Source organism: Pseudonaja textilis, chromosome 7, assembly GCF_049901715.1.
Source record: "Pseudonaja textilis isolate UNSWEBS1 chromosome 7, rPseTex1.2, whole genome shotgun sequence".
NCBI classification, from domain to species: Eukaryota; Metazoa; Chordata; class Lepidosauria; order Squamata; family Elapidae; genus Pseudonaja; species Pseudonaja textilis.
In genome coordinates, this window is record NC_141996.1 from 44,995,539 (window position 1) to 45,018,750 (window position 23,212).

A 23,212-nucleotide genomic window follows, 5' to 3' on the forward strand; every position below is an offset into this window, starting at 1 on the left:
TCAAATTATGTTTTGAAACAGTTCAGAACTGTTGTTCATAAATTAATGTGCAGAATATGCCTCAGAAGTCCTATCTGGCTGTTGATTGATTTCACTTACTGTTGACATGCATTGGCCTATGGCAGCAGCACCTAGGGACCATTATTTTGAAAGAAATTTTTTCCACGGATCGGGGGAGGGGATGGTTTTGGTTTTGCTTGTTCACCCACTGCCACCTGCGACCCAGCTCCTAACAAGCCATAGATTGGTACTGCTCTGTGGTCTAGGATTGGGGACCCCTGGTCTATGGTATAATCAGATTAAAACTACTATGTGCAAAAGTTATTCTGTAATTTTGGTGTCTTTTTTCACTATCATACTTTAAATTAAGTAGCAGATCACATGTTCTTTTAAGGTTGTTGAACTTCAAAAATGTAGAGTGAAATGCTTTGATTAATTGTATGAGTATCTACTACTTTATGTTGCTTGTCTGTGATCATAATAAAAATTTATTGATTGGCTATTTTACTTTTTTATTTTACCATGACGGTTATATGGTTACGGGTGTCTATAAGTAGTCCTATAACTCTAAGTAGATTAGGTGTCTAGTCCTTCCTTGGAATTATATATGGTTTCTGTTTTGGAACAAGTAGCTAACTAATTATTAGGCATGTCGTGAAATATCTAAGGGACCTCTCTCTGATGGATCTCCTCTCTGCTTCTAGTTAGCTATCAATTTTTGTTTGAAGATATTGAAAACAGTTAAGAACAGTTTTGAATTGGTAACAATTTTATGGACTTGCTTTTTTTGTTCTAGAAATAAACTTGTTTAATTATCTGTCTTACTGGTGCACTTGAATTGTCTGCTATGTTTATGGTCTTGCTTCTTTTTTCTTCTGTGGGTCACTTTAATTATCTTTGTTAGCTCAAGAATGAGAATAAGATTTACAAGGAATAATTTCTGCTAGTTCTATTGTGATGAGTCTTAGCAAGTGAACCTGCAATCAAAATCATGCTTTGGTTTAAATGAGTTCAAAAGCAAGTATCTGGACTGGATTACATGCTGTATATCAGTTAACAATTAAACAGAGACTTAGTGATCTTATATTAGTAGGCAGTATATCCTGTCCTTCAAAGCTATTTTGTTAGCTCTCCTGGTTTTTTTTATGTTTCTCTCTCTCTCTCTCTCTCTCTCTCCTAGGAGGCAAACAAACAAACTCTTTATTGACAGATAAATAAAATGAGGAATTAAAAGATATCATTAATGAACTTTTGTGAATATATATCATTAATGTCATTTATTATTAACATCCTATATAGATTGTTCAAAAAATGTGGTCTGTCCTGCTCAATACAAGCAGAGATTTTGGTTGTGAATAAAAGTTCCACTGCAAGTGAACATATTTTCTCACCGTTGATTTTTCTTTCTCTTTGGAGTTTTCTATGTTCCTTCTGCCAAAACAAACAAACCTATATTTTGTGTTTAAAGATCCTTTTAAAAGCAAATGGTGATAACTTGTAGGTTTTAGTTCTTTGCTGAAGAAATCAAGGAGAGAACCAGCCTAGAATTAAGAAGAAATTTCATGACAGTTAGAAAAATTAATCAGTGGAATGGCTTGCCTTCAGAAGTTGTAGGGGGTCCATCACCTATGGTTTTTAAGAAAAGATTGGACAACCTTTTGTATGAAGCAGTATAGGATATCCTTCTTGAGTAGAAGGTTGGACTAAAAAACCTCCAAGGTCCCTTCCATCTCTATTATTCTGTAATATGCATTGTTCAGTATGTTTCAATAAATGTTATGGGGATTCTGCAAGTGATGTACTTCGGTATATGACATGAACATGGTTTTTTCCTCGGATGAAAGGCTTATCAGATATTAATGGACAAATGAGACTAATGTGCAGAATTGTGAGCAGTTTGATGTGTACATATTCTGAAGTGAATTTTCCTGATCCTATACAAATTGCAGGTCATAACTAAGTTAAACTTCAACATTTTGTATGCTCTATAGACAATAAAGTAAATGACTGCTAAAACTAGTGCCCATTGCTACCACTATTTGCCTGCTACTATGCTATTATTAAATATCTATAAGACTGATGTTGTCTTTATCAGAGATACTGTGTGGAAAAAGGTAACCAACTGGTCATACGTTATGTGCAGGTTCATGTGTATAATGGGCCATGAGAATAACTTTGGGAGACAGGAGGAAAAGTAGAAGCCTAGACAATGGTCACACAAAACATATCTTAAACCACAGAAGCAGTCAAGGTATGGAAATAACCTTAGAAGGGAGCTTCCTGCAATGGTATGTGCAAATGACCTTGGGATATAGGGGGACAAGAGATACCATTGAGAGAGGGAGCCCCCAACTATATAATAGGCAAAGAAAGAAAGTAAGAAAGGAGCTTCCCAATTTATCAGTTGGTAAAAAGGAGATGATGAGAGATTTGTATTTTCAGACTTGCAAGATTAACGTAATGTTAATGTAGATTTACAATAAATATAATTATCGCATTGTGTTTTTCTGTCTGGACTACCAGGGAAAGTTGACAACTCCCAGGAAAGTAAAAGTAAGGGAGAAGTCATGTACTTTTGGACTAGCAGGATTTATGTGTCTTTTGATTTAATCTATTCAAGAAACCAAAACCATGAGTATTAATACTACCTTTATTGCAAGGGTTAGGATTAGGGTTATTTTAAAATAGACAAAGTGTAACTATTACGAATAAAAAGCCTAACAGCAGGCTTGAATAATAAATGAATTATATTTTATTTCTCTATTGTATGATCAGATTGACTATGATTGGAGTTATAAAGTCTGAATGGTAGCTATGAACATAAAATTTGCCCTATGAGAAATAAAGCAGTATTTCATGTCCCATAGAAGAGTATTAAATACCTAATATATCCAATAGAAGAAATCACCTAATTAAAAAAAATCTTAAAATGTGATATCCAAACAAAAATCTCATAAAATTAGAAACTTTTAAATTAAGCTTGCAAACATATTAGTTTTTCAACTAGTTTTTATTGCCTTCATTTTCTAGGATTTCTGGGACTTCTACTATATGCCAAGCTGTAACTCCACAGAGAGTAAGTTGTTTTGGACTTGTCTGTTATTCCTGAATTGTATAATTATTGAATACTGTTATTACAGTATTATATGTTACTCAAGCGATGTTTATAATCCATCAGTCTAATATAATGTCAGTTGCAATCTATTTTGCAGTCAGTTGCAAATTATTCCCTATAACAAGAGAAAATTCCAAAGCTATTTAATAGCAGTAGCAGTAGCATTTAGACATATAGACTTATACAGTGCTCCATAGTGCTTTACAGCACTCTGGATGGTTTACAATGTCACAATTATTTGCATATTGCCTCCAACAATCTGAATCCTCATTTTACCGACCTTGGAATGATGGAAGACTGAGTCAACCTTGAGTCCTGATAAGATTGAAGTCCAGACTGTGGGCGGAGTTTGCCTGAAATACTTCATTTAATCTTCTACCAGCTTTATCCATATTATATAGTTAATTCTCATCTAGATATTTAAGTAGCAATGGTATTTAATCCATTTTGTCATGTCAGCAGCACTCAAATTATTTTGACAAGGTATGACTTGCCTAACATCATTTAGCATCATATATGTCTCTCTATTCCAACCTCAACCAATATTTCATGACTCATTTGCAATTTTGGGATCTTGGGATTTGATTTCTTCCTAGTCTAACATATGACTTGATGCTGGTCTATATATGTGTGCAGCTAATTTTATTTGTAATTTATTATTTATAATAATATTTGCAATATTATATAATTGTATAACCTGCATAAGTTGTATTTTAAGTTGTCTTACAACTTGCATTTAATTATATTTTATTTCAAGCATAAAAATAATACAAAGTAGTAACCTGTTAAATCTAATCAGTGTCCCATATATTTCAGTTGTCTGTGTTTCACATAGTCTATTGAGATGCTTTTGGAAAAGTCACCCATGTGGTTAAGACAATGGTTTCTTCCATTTTTATTCACAAACACCTATTATATAATGTAGACAATTGCTGGTGATTCTGGGCAGAGTCAACAGCCATCAACATTGACAGCCATTGATCCTTTATGAAACTGTTCAGTCTTCTTTTAAACAATTATTACCCATGCCAGATATACCCATGCCAATACAACCAAGTATCATATAAAGAAGAACATTTATCGGTTCTGAATTCCTCACATTTATAGCTGTAATGGATTACTCTGCAGTGTTAACATTATTGCCAAGCTTTTCATATCATGTGTGATTTTCAAAACTGCCTTTGTATTTTCTTGCTTACCATATTCCAAGCTAAGAGGTCATTGAAGTTTTTCTTCTTGGCAGCCAACTGAACTTTTTAGCATGGTGTTCTTTTTCTGTGTGGAACAGCATTTGGAATACTGGCTCTAAAAAAAGTGCATTATCTATAATATTCTATTCCTATGCTTTAGTGAGAAAAGTGTCACCATAGTATTTGAAGGGTCATGTGTTCTGCAGTAAGATATGCTATAGCCAATATTTTCCATGTTGACCATTGGGAAATTAGACATTGCAAAAGTATTCTTCAGAAAAAGATGTTGAGACCAGGACTTTTGAATATCCCAAAGAATTATGTCATATGTAGATAGATTTGACTATAGCAAAAATTTAGTCTTATTATTTGAAGAAAAAAGTATTTTGAATTTTTCAGTTGTTTTTATTTGATTTATTAACTGTTTTTATTACCGAAATCATTTTACTGCTGTACTGCACCATACAATTTAGATATCTAGAAATATATAACTCAATATTTCCTATGCAGAAAGGAGGGATATGAGCCTTTCCTTTTATTTTTAGGGAATGGATATTTAAACATAAGCATAATTTAGGTCTCTTTAAACCCTAAAGTGGATTAGCATTCCAATTTTGGAATCAATGGTAATTGTTTGGGACTATGAAATGGCTTTGGATGAACCTAAGCTTAGAACTTAAACAACAGATTCCAGAGCAAGACTGCTTGGATTTTGGTTTCATGCAGTTCTTTGTACCATAGAGACAACCCTTTCTCTTAATCAAGGTGAGAAGAAGTTATGATTCTCTGCAGCAAATAATTTTGCCATATTGTAGAGCTTCTTCCATTGATTCCAGGAGCTTACCTGAAATGTTAGAAAAGATTTTGAAGATTTTGGTCAAGCTTGGCAAAACTTCTTATGACTACTGAAGACTAGGAAGAAATCTTGAAGCCAGTCAGTGGCTGTTTTGTCTTGCAATTAGAATGAAGAATTACATGTGCAGAAACCATAGTTGAAAAAATGTTACATTCATTAAGTGAAGTATTCCTTTAAAGATTTGAGGCACTAATGCAACAAGTTTCAGAAGTTGAAACACTGATTCAGAAGGCAAACAGTGATGGGACAAAGTGTTCCAAAGCAATACAAATTGTTCCCAAATTGCTTAAAATTAAAAAGTAGTTTTCTTAAAACATGGAAACAAATATGTGAAGTATTGTGGTACCATAAAGAATAACAGGTATTAATGCATAATCTATTGGAGATAAATATATTTATTTTTGAAAGTGCTACAGGAATTAATTACCTGTTCTTAAGAATACTAATACAAATAAACCTTTGACAATTTTAAATTTTCAGTTTTCTGTAATGAAAATTCATATGTCATAGATTTAAATATTCCATAGGAAAACCAAAATACCATTCCTTCATCATCACAAAATCTCCAGAACCGTAAAGGTTACAAACTTGAAATTTGTCATGTCTGTTCCTCTTGGCTTCTCGGTGCTCACTAAGGAAGGATTTTTCAAAATGATCATCAGAGCATTAGTATTTTGTATATTATTATTAACATACTTTGATGCTAAGGAGTTCTATTCCCCCTCCCCACCTGAAAAGAAATCTGTTCCAAATGCAAAACACAATCAGAGGAGAGGAATTTCAGTTTTAGTTTCACAGCAGCTACCAGTTTTAATACAGAACAGTTGAGCTAAGCCACGCCTAGGCTCCTTGCTGTCTCCTTGCTCACATGGCAAATACTGTTTTGGTTTCCAAATAGCCCTCAACTCTCTCACATACTGACAGGACACTTGCCAGATAAATACCGATGATGCTGGTAGGCAGAGGCAGAATTCCCCCCCTTATTTTCCTCCCCCAAAACTAAGCCTGACCACATAGTTTCATAATGAAGCATGGGTATTGAGCTAGTTCTATATAGAAGTAACACTAGAAAATGAAGAAAAGAAAGATGCTTAATTTTATGACTGATAGTTCAGGCAATGCTTTACTATTGTACTATTCAACCCACATAATTTAGACAGAGGCAATAAGGTATCACATCAGAATGTATCCAGTGTTTTCAATATTCTCTGGTCAGTAATGTTATTCAATGGAGGTTAAAAAAAAGGTGTGTGATGGCTCAGTAGTTAAAGACACTGACAGCCCGGATTTGAGATCAAAGCGTTGCACAATGGGGTGAGCTCCCTCTCCTATCCCAGCTCTTGTCTACCTAGCATTTACCTACCTAGCAAATGCAAGTAGATTAATAGGTATCACTTTGGTGGGAAGCTAACAGCATTCTGTGTGCCTTGGGCATATAGTCTTGTTGGTCACATGACCACAGAAATTGTCGTCAGATAATGCTGGCTTCCTCGTCTAAGAAATGGAGAAGAGCACTGAGCCCTAGAGCCAGATACAGCTGGACAAAGAAAGCTTTTTAATATGAAAAAAGAAGGAAGGAAGGAAGGAAGGAAGGAAGGAAGGAAGGAAGGAAGGAAGGAAGGAAGGAAGGAAGCCACTGCCTATACTATTGATATTCTACTAAAGCCTAAAAAATATATCCTAATTACTTTTCTTTTTTTCTCTTCAAAGTGTTTTTAAGATTGGAATGAATAAATGTTTCCAAGCTGTAATACTGATAATAGTATTCTATCAAGCATTTTAATTTATGCTTATTTTGTAAGAATTATTCCAACCTTTAAAATTGTTTGTGACTAATTTTCTTTAAATCCTTGCATATGTACAGTGTTCTTCCAGATGGGATTTTTGTTCTGTGATAGTGTTATATCATTTATTAAATATTTTCAGAGGTAAAATCATGTTGGAAAAAGTAATTTGATTTACGTTTTTAAGTGAGTTGATCTGTTTCATGCTTCCCTGTGTTCATTCTTCCCTGTGTAAATATAGTTATCACATTTCTGGTTTTCACTGAATTTTGCAGGCCTCTTGGCAGCCTTACAGGATATTTTTCTTGTTTTTTTCATATGGTTTGGAGACACATCCAGAGTTTGATAATGTCACTATTGTGGCATTTTGTGCCATTAATTGATGACTATTTCCATTATGTTCTATGGTTTATCCAATACCCTGGAAATGTTTTTGTACCCTTCTTCTGATTGATACCTTTCAACTATGAGATCACTTTAATGTTGTTTTGGCTGTTTGAAGACCATGTCTTTTGCAGTAAGAGGCAACTGAGTAATTAATTATCAGAAAATCCTACAAGAACCATGAACTTTATAAGCGCTCATCAGAGTCACTTTAATTGATGTCAGATGTGTACTGACCATTATTTAACACCAGGTTGAATGTGATTGGTTAATTCTGAACACTGCCACATGCCTACTTATATGAGGGCATTCACACTTAGGCAACTATGGTATTGTAAGTTTTTATTGTTACTTCCTTCTCTAAAAGATTTCAGTTTATTCTTCAATTGAATTGTACAGCTTAGAGGTTATATTAATGGTAGAAACAATTCTGAAGTGGTCTGATTTTTTAAAGAAAACTTGGCATTTTAACAGGAGTATGTAGGCTTTATATCCATTGTATATGTAAGTGCACATAAAAGTGAAATAGGATAGACTGAAATTAATGTAATTCATCAGTACATTAGATGATGTCATTTTTCATTTGTTCTGCTTTTATCTTTTATTTATTCTTCTGCTTTACTAGGAACATAAATTATGAGACGAAATGTTTTTATTTGGAAAAAAAGACATGTTCAATTGTACCAGTTATGGTGTTCTTATGTATCCTAGATAAACTATTTCAGATTGTATTAGTTTTGAGGCTAGTTAACATGTCATTTTTCATATATAAGTGATAAAACTTATAAAAATACAATATATTTGGAAAGAGTAAACTTTGTAATGCATGTGATGTGAATTCGTATGGATCTACATACTTTAGCTTCACAGTAATCTTTCTTTATAGTAGCAGCACTATTGAGGCAAAGATATGATTTGAAGAAATATCTCTAAAATCTCAGAGTTATACTGTATATATTTACTCAGTTTTATTTGTGTGCAATATAGAATGTAACAATACCCTAATAGGAATGATATTGAAGCTCCATTCAAATTGTTCTTTGTCTATTCATTATCATATTGAGTGTTAATTTATTTTAACTTATTGGATAGATCAATTCAGTTAATCTTGAACTAATTGCATTGCATATTGGTTGTGTTTGTGACTTCCTCTGTTATGAAGTACAGAGATTGTGAGATGGAAATTGATATTGTGTGTTTTTTCTTTCTGCAACACAGTCCACAAAAGCTAGATATGTAGCACATCAGAAACTTTGTTTATAAAAATCCCAGTAAATTGCTCTTTCTGTTCTAAAAACTATAGTGATTTCAGCGGTAGAAGAATGAAAATGGTGTGGTAAAAATGTGGTAGAAGAATACTAGTTTTTTCTGTAGATTCTGTAGATGCAGATTGAAATTTAAATATGTTTCTCATTCAGTATCCTACAAGAAGAGAGATATTCAGAACTCTAAAACCAAAACATTGCAAATTGGTCACCTAACCATTTGGGAACATTTTATTTATTTGGTCTTTAACTACATATTGTTTACTTCCTTAAAAATATGTTGTCTAGACTACATTGTCTGTTTAATATTGCAACCTCTGGAATTCTGAAAAGGGATTATAAGCATCTATTTCTGATAAACTCTTCATGCAGTCATTTTTACACACCTTTTACAAAAGTTTCTAGTTCATGTATGATTGTTGTTAAGGATGAAGAATAAAAAGTAATCAGTTTAAAATTAAATACATATTCCAGTGAGCTTGAAGGCAGTTGTAAATTGGAAACTTAATTGTAAAATGATTAAAAATATTGAGATAATAATTAGACGACTTATCTAAATAATCATTTACATGATATTAGTTATCTCTTTACTGCCAATTCATTGTTTTCTAGATTTTTGCAACCTTAATATGATACCACTAGGACCTAACCCCTCTCTGGGGATTAATCCCATGTGACTTATTGGAGTGTATTTATGAATACATTGTGAATTTGAGTCGTAAGCTATTAAGATTATTTTTTCACAAAAAACAAATCTTTACCAAGGAATAAACAATGTCTAGCTCCTTACCATTTTTTTATTATATCCCCTACATGTCTTTTGTTCATCAGGAATGGTTGTCCATATTATCTATAAATATGTCAATTTTATATGAACGATACAATAGCATACATTTTTTTAATTGAACAGACCTAATACTCTGCTTTCTTAATTTGTATTTGGAGGTGATACGCAAAGAATACTTTGAGAATTCTGAAAAAAAAAATTTAAACAAATTTTATTGATTTTCAAAAACAATACACAAACAAACAAAACATCAGACATAAAAACATAAACCATCTTTTCTGAAAGCAGCTTGATCCCGGGTTACATCTCTTCGTACAGACACAAATTCAAATTCATGCTCGTTTTATATACCATTCCATATCTTATTGCCATTTTACATTTTCTATATAGCTTCTCCCCTCTTTTAACTTTCTTGATTTTATTTTATTTATCTCATGTCAGTTCAGATCATTATGCTTATTATTCTTTGTCTGTCCTGTTTCCAGCTATCTATTATCTTTTCCCTTTAAATGAAATTTCTCCTGTACACTGATTGGAGTATGACACCTTTATCTCTTTCCCCTAAATTTATAACACTTAGTATAGTACATTCTAAAGTTACACACTATATTTTTTTTAAAAAGAAAAGATTATAAATATGTAATATAATTAAAACAACAATCCATACCAATTCAAATCTATCATTAATATTAATATTCATTTAAATCTTGAACATTTTACACATTACTTTTCAGTTAAATATCATACTTTTATGGGAACACTTATAAACTTTCCATAGTTATTTCTCCCCCACTTCAAAACATTGTGTCATTAAAATGTTCCCATTCCTTCCTAATTCAATTCTCTCATTTATTTCATTGCCTTCCTTTTATTCACAAAAATTCACTGAATTACACTGAATATTTTATCCCACTTTTTAATCACATGTTGTTTCCAATTTTCTAACATTATTTCTAATACAAATATAACAATACAATCTTATGTACCTTTGCAGAATCCCTTTTTCAATTAAGTTTTTACCCATTATCTCTAAATAAATCCTGTTTCTTTACATCTTGCTCCACACCATTGAAACTTCTCATCCCTTCCTTCCTCCCATGTTTTTTCTCCCTGCCCTTTTTAGCCCCTTGTCTCTCCACCTCCATTTCCCTCTTCTGTATTCTCCCTTTCTGTTGTTTTCTAACATTATATCCACTTTTCATCTTATTTTTCCCTTTTTTGGTTGTTTTTTTAGATCTTAGTCTCCATTTTCTTTTCCTCCTTTCCCCTTTCTTCCCCAAGTAAAGTTACTTATTCATCAAAGATGGCTTCTTTGTCCCAATCATTTTGTTGCGCAGTCAGTTTCTCATAGGTACAAATCGCCATTTCTAAGAATTGAAAAAGAGAGCCAAGAGAGCCCTTCCCTTCTTGTTCCTCTTCTTTATATTTTTTGAATTCAATTTTCAGTTCATCCACAAGTGATGCCATTATAAAAAAAAAAAACTTTTTCCAAACAACCAATTTAGTCCTTCAAATATAATTTCCAAAAGTCCCAAAGTCACCAAACAGTCCAAATAAGCTGTTTCTTTTAACACTTTCTTCTTTCTTCACTTTCTCTTTCTGGGGTTACTGTTTAGTTACAAAATTCCAGTTAAAATATATCTTCTAAAAGTCTTGTTAGTATTTAATGATTCTTTTAAGTTCTAGGCAATCTCCTCCTGCCTTCCAAATCCTTCTCCTATTCTTTTCCTTTCCCTTCCCACTTACAGCAAAAAAATTTTTTTTAAATGTTCAGCAATCCTTATTATCCCCTTGACATTTAATTATCCAGTTTAGTTACCTATTGATGCCAAAGCGGTTTTTTGTGATTTCTCATTTATTTCTGTTCGCTGTCAATGTTAGGAAGGCGAGTGGAAAACAAATGAGCTTTCCCTTTTAACTTTCATTCGCCGCTTACAAGTATTTGAGAACAATGTATCTTTTGCAAATTTTAAATTCCAGGGTACCTTAATTGCTACTTTTTGTCCCAGTCAGCCAAAAACTTTCACTTCTTAATTTCCTCCTGCACTTTCTTTTCCGGCTGAGTGCTTCTTTGAGGCGACCATTTCTGACCGCCGCTCTACCGCCTTTGGAAAAGGGAGTTTAGCTGGCTGGGGAGTAGAGGTGTGATTCCTCTCGACCCTGCCAGATCTCCCCTGTCTTCACCACCTTCTACGGGGTGGCTTAGCCCCGAAGCCGGGTGGCTCGGGGCACCCCAGTGGCGAGCGCAGGCAGAAACCGCGCACGATCGCGGATTCCTGCCTGCCCCGAAGCGCTGCAAACCGGAACTCTCAGAATTCTGAAATATTGTAGAAGCATGAGAGTACTATTTCTCCCAGCTGTCTCAAATCTGTTCCTTCTGAAATATTCATAGTTTTATAAAAATAACTATTGTATTTTGTAAGTATGGTAGCTTGCCAAAAAGAACTAGGTTATAATGAATAGCTGACTCTGCACTCTATAAAGTTTTCAGTTCAGTTTGCAAGCACTCTGGCCTTTTTAATGTCAATATTGTTGGAAGAAATATCCATCTGGTTCAGTTCCAAGCCTGGAGAAAGACATTGGAAGCATGGAGACTGATCGGAAAGAGGATTTACTGGTGCAGCAGAAACACATGGGTGGTTCTGGGCAACTGACCACATGGAGTTGAGAATGAGAGTTATTTATACCTTCTCTCAACCTTGCCCTTGAGCTTCCTGTTCCTATGCAAGAACATGTATTCTAATGTCTGTTGTAAGAGTCATAGCTAATCCGGTAGTTTGTCTGAGAAGTTTGGTTGAAGCCTGGAGGTGGATGCAATGTCCCCAGGTGATTTTGCAATGTGGTGAGCTTGCTGCTAGATGATCCTAGTATGTACTGGACGGTCATGTCTTACTGGCTGGCCCCACCCCCATCTATTCTCTGCCTTCTACATAACAGCTGATTGGCTGGGTCTTCTTTTGTTGCCCTGCACAGGAGAACAGACCTGGAAAGCAGGTTAGTGGGGGGAAGAGAGAATGGGATTTTGTAGTATCCTTCCCTTGCCATACTCACCAAGCCACGGCCACAGAACTGGTAGTAAAAAAATTTGAATCCCACCACTGAGCTGAAAGTCTTTTGTTTTGTAGATGGGCTGGCCCAGTCCTTCTTAATGGGCAACAAATATCTGATGGAGGCAGGTAGCTGGTTTCTGTCTTTAGAAACATGTTTCTTTTTTAGGAAATATGATAATCTGCCTTTTTAAATATTTCTCAAAATATTTCATTCTTTTTGGAAGAGTGACTTTCCTTAGTATTGAATAAGGAATGCACGTACACACAAAGCGGGATTCAATCCCAATCCTGTGGCAATCCAAAAAGATACTGTGGTCAAGATAAAGTGCTATTGGCAGATTCAATCAGATAAGGAGGATCATAATAACTGCATTCAGGTCTGACTGAAGTGAATAAAGCTGATTGAGTCCAACATTCACTTCTGAACTCCGACTTAATGAAGAGCTTTCTGCAATCATTGTATATGGCCTTCTCAAGGAAAATAAGAGAGTAGCAGTACTAGCCACTCGATTGAAAGACAGCTTTTGAAGAGAGGATGCACTATCACCTCTTTCAGCTAATACTGTGTCATACCTTAAAGTGGCATTAAAAGAGCATTGCTTGCAACTACACCTGAATGTTCTTGCTTATGTACTGTATATATCATGAAATGCCTGCAGCTTACCACAACTTCTTTAAGATGACCTAAATTACCTACATAAGGTTTGCCCAGCCCCTAAAGACAGCAAGACATAGCAAGGATTGAAGAACTTGATATTCTTGAGCAATTCCTCTAAAGCTTATCGCAAACTTACAGGAGTATGTATTTAATCAAACCCCAAAGTTCATCAACAAAACTGACTGAAAGATTTATGAAAGTGAAAAATAGGCTTCTAGCTCAGGAACCCAAAATTTTTCAAAACCTTTTGAAGACAAGGAAGACTCCCACATTGCCAACTTAGGTTCAGGGGCCCAAATCTATCTTGCTATGGTAGTAGGCTAATTCAGCAACAAATCAGCCTTTCAAATTTGTCATTGTGGAACAGCAAGACATGTAAAAAGAGATTGTTAACATGGGATCCCATAGAACAATCTCCTGGTTACTGGTCCATCAACATTTTTAGTGCCTGCACCAATTATATAATCAGATATGTGAATGTCTGCTTTCTTCCGCAGTTGTGTTTATGCTCATTTTGCCAACAAAGACAATTTCATTGTTAGATATAATATTTTCTTTCTCCTGCTTTAAGGAACATTTAAAATAGAGGAAAGACAACAACATAACTATGGTTAACACAATGTAATTTTTTCAGAGATTATTGTCACTGAGTCAAATACTTATTGTTATCTGGCAGTCTAGTGACAGAAATTTGCCATTACCTGTAAAAAAAGTGAGAAATATTATTTAGAAAATTAATGCTAGTTTTCTTTCCCGAATGCATACTTATGCTGCATTATGCTTTTGTCTTCTTAATTAAACATAAATCTGATCTACAAATATGGCTGGAAAAGTATAGCACCATTTCATGGCATTAGAAAATTATAGAGTTTGATTTTGTTCTCCTATAGTAAGCAAGGCATACATTATATGAGTAAAGCATTTAAAGCAGATCTGTTAAGCTCCCAGCCTACAGGCCAGATGTGTCATGCACTGACCATACCCATGCCCAGTTTAGCAAAGGGGGGGAAAGTCCCGATACATATGTGATGCTGCTGTGAGTTTGACACCCCTGATTTAAAGCATGATGCTAGAAACTGGGATACCATGAGTTCTAGTCATGAAATAGGTACAAAGCTATCTGGGTAACTTTGGATCAGTCTCTTTCTCTTTCCCTTCCCCTCTTGTCCCTCTCTCCCTCCCTCCCTCCTAAGAAGCAAGATCTGGCAAGTCATTTCTAAAAGTCTTGCAGAGAAAATTGGAGGGATCAGTCCAGGCAGTTGCAAGGAGCCAATATTGGGTAAGATGCACATGTATCTTTCTACCTGAAACCAGCAATACATCTATGAATGAATATTTTAGAATTGCATTTTACCCAAAGATGCATCTAAGGGAGAAATATTACATAAATATAATAGTAAAAATCAAAGCTATGATCATTAATGAAATAATTTAAAATCTACTTTATTTGAACTTAAAAATATCATATATATGGTTGCACTACACACTCATCATCTATGGGCATAACTATCGGCATATCTGCATTACACTCTTAAGATGCTCCTGTCCTTCACTCACTTGCAAAATACTTGGTTGGATTGGAAAGTTCTCTTGCTATTGTGTCCTACTAAGTTTCATCCTAGGAAAATGAATCGCTGGTCCAGTTATTTTGTTAGCAGTCCTCACATATCCTCAGCCCACCCCATCTCTGTCTGTCCATCTGTCTGTCTCTGTCTCTCTGTCTTTCTCTTTCTCCTTGGCTCTCTCCCTCTCTCACACACATACAGAGTTAAATTTACATAGAGAAAATTAAAGCATTAACATGCACCTGATTTAAAAGAAACAAAAAAAAATCTTGATTCTTTTTTTTCCGAATCAAGTCTGCTGCAAGTTGTTATAAAAATTGTAACTAGCATAATGAATATAACACTTTAATTTCAACTGAGTGGAAAAATTATGAAACAGTAACACTGGTGGATTTATTTAAAATTTAGCAGAAAAGTAGGTCATTCAGTACATAGTTTAGGCAAAGAAATTTGTCTGTCTCTCTCATCCATCCAGCCACCCATCCATCGTCATAGTTCCAAACAAAGGGATTTTCTGCATGTCATGGCAAATGTTATGATCATTATGCTAGTGAGAAATACCAGTTGTACAAAAGATGCAGCAATCCTTATTCAGGAAGAGCTGAATCCAACATATCTTGCTAGTCTTTAAAATTATAGATATCACTCCTTTTGGAATGATCTTTTCTTCAGTACAACTTTTAACTGTATGTCTGTTTAGCATATCTGAAAGGTTCTTGTTCTTTTCAATGTTGATATGGCAATACTAATATCCAAATGCACTAGTATGGGTTTTGGCTTTCATTTCTGGTTTGAACTTTATTGTTGCTATAAAATTTACAGGTTACCTATCCCTGTTTTATGTTCATTATCCAATGTCATGCCTATGGCATTCAATATTGCATTTCTTTTTAAGCAATACCTTGCTTGCTTATGTTATGCAATTGATTTACTTTTCCCTAAGATATGGGTTTTCTGAGTATTTCATTGAAATTTCTTTAGGCTTCTCTTTTAAATCTGCATTTAAATTATATGTGTAAATCTTTGTTATGATGGTAGCAGTTTATGTTGACCTGTTGCTCTGTTTGTATGCTATTGCAAACTCATTCGCATTTGCTTCTACTCTGACTGCAGTTGTGTAAGATTATTAGTAGAAGTTTCCATGGCAATAGAAATTTAAGATGTTCTCTAAACATGCTAAATCTGTCTCTGTTAAAAGTATTTTTGAAAGTTTTCTTTCAGAATGCCTTAAAATTACAGTTAAATTCAGTTTTGTGCTTTGCAATCTGGCAATCTTCAGACATCTTTTAAAATTAACTTGCTTGGGATACAACAGATTCTTCCTCATTCTGGTTTTGGTTATGAAACCTAAAATGCCCTGTAATAAAAATGGTTTGGATGCCTTATATTTACTAATTCTGGAAAGCTGATTTATTAGAGTTTTTGCAGAATGGTTAAACTTCTTAATAAGTTACATACTTTACCTCATTTCATCTGGCAATAAGGACAGGCTAAAAGCCTGTTTTAATTAGGTATCTTTACTGCCACTGATGTTCCTTTTCTTCTAATAAAGAATAATATTAATGCAGAATAATTAGGAATAGGTTTTACCGTTGCTTGTTTTATTCAAATTTCTAGGTACCTTGAGTCTGCAAGAGTTACAAGATGTACAGCCAGGCCAAGTTAAATAAGCAACAGTCCAAGACAACAGGCATGTTTATTCAACCAGTAATAATAAGGTAATGCAATATATTCATGATATATTTTGTATAGATTTTTTTAGAGTAATATGGTAGCCCTTTTAAAAATATATTTGAAGTCAGAGGCAACTCTGATTATATTGGCATCTTATTTAACAAGCTATAATAAACCATAGATCTTTAGGAATGGGGGGGGGGGGGAAGAAAATTTTATTTTTTAAATAAAATTTATTTTTTTAAAAAATTGGCAGTTATTTATTTATTTATTTATTCATATATCAATCTTCTTAATTGCCCAACTCCCTCATAGAGGGGCTCTGTACAATTTAACCAATCTAATAAAACATTAAAAACTGAAGACTTTGTGATTTTTAAAAAAATGTTAAGCATTATAAAATTACAACTGATTTTTTTCATTCAACTAGTCTGTCAGTTTCATCTAAGAGACACTTGTGCTTTTTCTCTGGCTTTTTCTGGTTTGTATTCCACCACTGTTTCAATTATAGGCGATTTAATTTCTTGCCAGTTCCCCTGCATCTTCTCAGCAATTAACATTATTTTTCACTGCAGTTGATTACATGAAATGGAAGTCAGATCAAACTTCTTTGGTGATGATGTATTTTTGATGTTACGTAATTTGTCTCTAATCTTAGCCAACAACAATTCATGTATGATCCGAATTACAAAAAGCACTTGAATATGTCTTGACAAGGGGTGGGCTTCAAAAATTGTAGCAATGAGTTGTCTACCTGGTATCTGGGTGGGTGTGGCCAGGGCGGGTGTGGCCTAGCCAGCCTCCTGCACCATGGTGGGGAAGTGTTTTTGCCCTCCCTGGCTCTGAAGGCTTTCCTCAAACCTCCAGGAGGGTGAAAATGGCCTCCCCGGGTTCTGGAGCTCTCTGGAAGCCAGAAATGGGCCCATTTCCAGCCTTCCCAAACTAATGGGAGACCCGTTTTTTACCATCCCCAAACCTCTGTGCACACCCTGCATTTACTTGCATCCAAATGGGCTGAGTGGAGACTCCTGGGAGGGGCGGGGTGGGGTGAGCGGGGCCAGCCAGGAGTGGGATTTGGGCATTCTCTGAACTGCACAGAATCTTAGTTAAGGGCTCTCCCAAACCCCTGAGAATGCCCAGCAGGCCACCCCTGGTCTTGACAATGAGGATTGAATTAATCCAACAATGGCTACCTAGGATATGGTCTATCTGATTACAGTGCCCTCTGATGTAAGTGACACTTGTACTGTTTTAGCCCAGTATTTATTATTTGAAATAGATTTTCATAACAAAATTGAACCAAACAACCATCTACATCATTTGTTTCAGGTCCAAAACTGCCAATGATACCTGTTTCTGCTTGGCTGTGAATCTTTGTATTGAAATCAGCCAATATGTAAACAGTGTGTTTTTGGACCACTTGCTTCAGAATTTTTTCAGTGCTGACCTCCTGAGCTGTTTTTATTTCCATTTAGAATGTAATCCTTTATGAACAGTTTTCACTGTTTGTATCCCCTACATTTTATTTCTAATAAATCTCTCTTTTTACTTTCTCAGCAGACCCTATCCCCAAGCCAAGGATATGCATGTACTGTTCACTCTGGATTATAGTTATCCATCAAATGAAATGGACTGTAATCTACTAAAGCTTGTGCCATAACAAATATTAGTTTTAAAAATTCCACTAATTTTATTTTTGCTGCAACCAACTAACATGGCTACCTTTTTTTGATTTGGATATAATTCCAAGATGCTCTCATAATTTAAGGTGGTCTTGGCCCTTCAAGTTATTTGAAGTCTTTAATTAAATGTCCATCTCACAAATATTTTTTTTATTCTAAATCTTAGACTATTAGTTTATAAATAAATGAAAATGTAGAGAGTAAAAATAACATATGTGTAAGCTATTAAACTAATAAGAATTAAAATAAACAACAAAGAAATTATGCAATATTTTTATGTATAAGGACTTCTCTGATCTTGTGCTTTCCACTGGATGAATATAGTATAAATAATAGCTATAAATGATGTGTCACTGGTAACAAATACAGAATATATTGTAACCTTTGTTAGTATTGTTTGATTTGTATTATATCAGACTGGGTTATTATAATTTTAGTTCCTCTTTCAGTTCACCTGACATCATTTAAAAATATCTGATTTTTGCTTTAGGATAGGATGTTATTTCATTTCTTACATAAAATCCTATTAAACATAAAAGGTCAGAAAACTAGATTATATTTGTTGTTTGACCAACCACTTAGATCTACAAACCACAGAATAATATTGGAAATAAATTTATCCAAGAATTCACTGAGAGTTAAACTGAGTATTCTAATTAGATTTTTCAGTGGCATGAGTATTTCAGTCATGAAGAATATTGCATCTAATATTCAAATAAGAATAAGTCATTTTTATTAATGCCCTTACAAAGAAAATTGCGAATGACACAGTAATTTTTTAAATTCCTTGAAAAAAGCTTATATTTGCAATAACATTCATGGAAAATATATGTTAATGATTATATAGATAAATATAAATATATCTATAAAAGTTTAATATATTAAAATTTATAACAAACATAAATTTTAAAGCTCTATTTGAAAAATCTAATTGCTTAATACCATCACCTTTGTGTCGATTGTTAATAACAATAGCACTTAGACTTATATAACACTTCACAGTGCTTTACAGCCCTCTCTAAGTGATTTACAGAGTTAGCATACTGCCTCAACAATCTGGGTCCTTATTTTACTGACCTTGGAAGAATGGAAGACTGAGTCAACCTTGAGTTGGTGAGACTTGAACTACCAAATAGCTGGCAGCCAGCGAACAGCAAAGTAGCCTGCAGTAGTGCATTAAACCACTGTGCCACTGCGGCTCTTAATCATTACAAAGCCATATTTCTTCCGGGATGATCCGTAGCCAACACCTCTTCCAAAAGTGTACTTTGTGACTTTAACTGGGTCCATCCAGTTTGCTGCAAATCATCCTTATTTGCTTATTTTTTCCATCTTTTCTAAAGTTATACATTTCTTCAGACATCTGGCTCTTTTACCTGCTCAGTTACTGATGGTCCTGAAAATCCTAAACAGGCATCCTAAGTCCCAGTTTCATCAGTATTCCCACATCACTTAAAAATCCAGTTGTCTTAGAATTGTCATATGTCTGTACATTAAGATCTATCTACAGTGTCTACTGTATTAAGCCAGCCAAATAAACATATAAGCACAGTAGACAGATTACTTGGAGGTAGTGGAACAAATCTTTGGCATATCCACCTCTCTTTCTTTTGGCCTTCTTTGTTTGTTCTTTTTAAATAGAAATTGGAAGCAGCTTTAGTCAAAGAACTTCAAAACACTCTATTGCTTTTTTAATGAACTTTCCATCTGTTACCTTTAAAAACTATTGCATCAATTTACTCTTTTGCTACCATGTGTTACTTTCTTTCTTCTTCAAAAATTGTTCTATTGAACAATTCAATTACAAAAACAAAGTTGATATAATTTTATTCACACTAGCTCATGGAATGAAGAATGAATAGGAAACTTTCCGGCTGAGTGCTTCTTTGAGGCGACCATTTCTGACCGTGGCTCTACCGCCTTTGGAAAAGGGAGTTTAGTTGGCTGGGGAGTAGAGGTGTGATTCCTCTCGACCCTGCCAGATCTCCCCTGTCTTCACCACCTTCTATGGGGTGGCTTAGCCCCGAAGCCGGGTGGCTCGGGGCACCCCAGTGGCGAGCGCAGGCAGAAACCGCGCACGATCGCAGTTAAAACTTTTTGAGACCAAAACATTGGCACAAATTCTATATGGGGCACAAACAGAAATCCTTGCAAAAAAAGACTTGCTACAACCTATACAAACCAAATTCCTGAGAGCCATCTTAGCTACACCCAAAGGAACTCCAAATGCCCAGGTAAGAATCGAGACAGGCATGGCTCAAATTCAGGTAAGAGCCTGGAAGATGATGATCATTCATTGGCTAAAATGCATTTCTTCCCGGAGGGACTGGCTCTGCTAGTACTGATTGATAACTACCCCTCCCTCTGGAAATAGGCAATAGACCACAAGCTGGGCTCCTATGGGATCTCACCAGTATTTTTCATGTCCTTAGGCTTTGAGCAAGCAAAGCAAATAGTAATCAATAGAATGAAGGACTTGGAGTTCCAAGAATAACTAAATAGGTTGGCTTGCCACAGTAGGGACAGAATCAAACAGGGAGTGTGGGAATCAGCAAGATATCTAAATGATCTGATCTTCCCAAAACAAAGAATAGCATTCTTCAGAACCAGATTTAATATTCTCCCATCAGTGCTTCTTCAGGGCAGGTATCAGAAAACACCAATAGCAGAATGGGTATGTATATGGGTAAAAGAGAAGTTGAAGATATCTCACATGTTTTATTGTACTGTGAGTTATACAGAGTTTATAGGTCATTGTATATTCTCCCCTTACTAGAGAGATTGCTAGGGAGGGCAGACAATTTTTATGTAGACTTTCTCCTCCAGGATTCAAACCCAGCTATTACGTGTGCAGTGGCAAAATTCTGTGTTGCTGCAATGTCTACTAGAAAAAAATTGGCTGCAGAATTATAGCTGTCAATTTGTGACAATTTTTGTAGATAGAACAATCCTTGGAAATGATATTTACACACATACTTATTGGCTCTCCACTCATATAAACCAGGGAGTGCCCCTAACTGTTTGAGAACATGTATTTTCTTAATGGAAGTTTTTATCCACTATTAATGTATTATAATGTGTCAGTGTGTGTGTGTGTGTGTGTGTGTGTATTCGGGTATTTTCCCACGTTTTTATAGTTGTGCTTTTAAAGTTGTAGCGATCTTTTGGCAGAATCTCATCTGACATCATCAGGCTTCTGTATTGTGTTCGTCTGTGAGTCAGGCTTTCACAGCTGTTTCTGTTTTAAATTTGGTGCTAGCCTACTGCTGTGTTAGAATGGTTTTTCTTCATCCTGATTGGTTGGGAGTCTTGGTTTGTGTTTATTGGTCTTGGAGTTTGCTGTGTCCGGCTTGATTGGTGTTATTAATATCTTCTGTCTGTTTTGTAGCATTTTTTGATTGGCTAGCAACATTGTGTTTCCTGTATTGGAGGCTTTTAGTGCAGCTTGGCTTCAGGTAAAAGGGCGGCTATCATTTATTAGGAAGCTAGGTTTCATCTGGGTGCCTGGTTGGGGTGTGTTTGAGCTGGAGGTATCAGGGGGAGTCTGTTTGTGCCCAGGTGTTTGCTTGCCTTGTAGTATGGAGATTTTTTTGTTTGTGAGTGCAGGCTTCCAGATAATTGACAGTCTGGTGGAGTCATCTCTTCTATTCATAACACAGCAGTAGGCTAGCACCAAATTTCATCTGCAGTTCATCTGCAGTTCATGTTTTGCACTTACGTTGACATTTTCAGTCACTTTGTTTTTTTCTTAGGAGTATGCAATTACTTTACTCTGAGTACAGTAATGTATTTATAACAAAAAAGGCATATGATTTTTACAGTATATTATTTGTAACAAAAAATAAAATACTGTAATTATTATATTATTGTGAGTAAAACATCATATGCTCATCTGCTTGCTTGTCCTTCTTCCCCTTTTCTTATACAAAAGTCAACAATAACAATAACAAAATCTATATTGAACTATGCATTTACCAGAGCTGTTCTAAGTGTTCAAAAATCCTACTCTAGTCCCATATAAAAGTTTTTCAGGGCTGCCCTACCCAACCAGAATAGCTCAAGAGTTGCATTCACTGGCCTCCTTTTTCATCTTTTTCTAGATTTTTAAAGCAAGCTCTCCCCCCCACCCCCGAAAATGTATTCTCTTTCATATTAATTTTAAAAATGCTGTTTTAAAATGAGGAATTGATAACTGATCTGCAGAGACTTATATATGACATTTTAGCAGGTTATCTCTCTCAAGACATAAACTAGCTATTTAAACTATTTTGTTAGGATTTATTTTATCAGAAAGCAGCTTATAGAAAGGAAACAGAGATTGGTGTTGGGCCAAGAGGAAAAGACTTGGATTTCAAGAGTAAAGACAATGGCTAAGCTTATCCATATTGACCCTTAGAAGCTGTAGAAGGAACTGGGCAAGGCTTTGTCCATGTTCCAAATAAAACAAGAACTCAAGCACAGCCCGATTATTTACTGAATCTAGAAGTCTGGGAGCATTGGATTTTCTCTTCTTAAAATCTTAAAATAATTTCATTCCCTAACCTGAAGTTACCTGCCTTGTCTCTTGTCCACCAGGTTCTCATTACTTTTTCTTTGGGAAGATTCATAGACAAAAGCCTCCAGCAAATCCCTTCTTTGACATTAACTTTTTAAAGAGAAATATTCAACTTTTATTAGAGATTAGGGGACCAATTCACTGACCAAGCATTTAATTTTGGAATTGCCCAAGGCACATGTGAATATTTATTTCTGTTTGATTCTCCTTTTCTCTTTATATAATGGTTTCACTTTAGTGGATAAAGCTATATTCTTGTTATAAGATGGACAAAGGACATTCTATTGTAATAATGCAACCATTATCTCATTCATCAATGTAGTTTATTTTAGGACACGACTATGGAATAATATATGAAGAGGTTTAGGGAAAGAGAAAGAAAAGAATCAGACAAGAGTTCTCTATAATCTTGGCGTCCAGGAGCTGAATCATCTGACTAGCTAACTGGGAATTTGATCCAAGCAGCAGATGATGCTTTTATGAAGGAAGGAAAACTTCCAAGATCATGAAAGAAGGGTCATTCTTCAAGAGCCATGGAAAGCAGAAACCATGGAAGCAGATAACCTGAGACCAAATAAATAGACCACAACAATCTGGTTTCATATCCGTACATGGAATAAAAATTGTAGTCAGTCTCATGGATGATC

General features: G+C 35.0%; 1 protein-coding gene across 2 annotated transcripts in view; it reads left to right on the plus strand.

Annotated features, from left to right (window-relative positions):
- LOC113436308 (uncharacterized) overlaps positions 1–23,212 on the plus strand; it is a 187,283-nt gene that overhangs the window by 49,137 nt on the left and 114,934 nt on the right. For both annotated transcript variants that reach the window (XM_087937525.1, XM_087937527.1), the window contains exon 3: positions 3,031–3,076. In XM_087937525.1, coding sequence (XP_087793651.1) covers positions 3,031–3,076 — 46 coding nt within the window. The remainder of the gene's footprint in view (positions 1–3,030; positions 3,077–23,212) is intronic.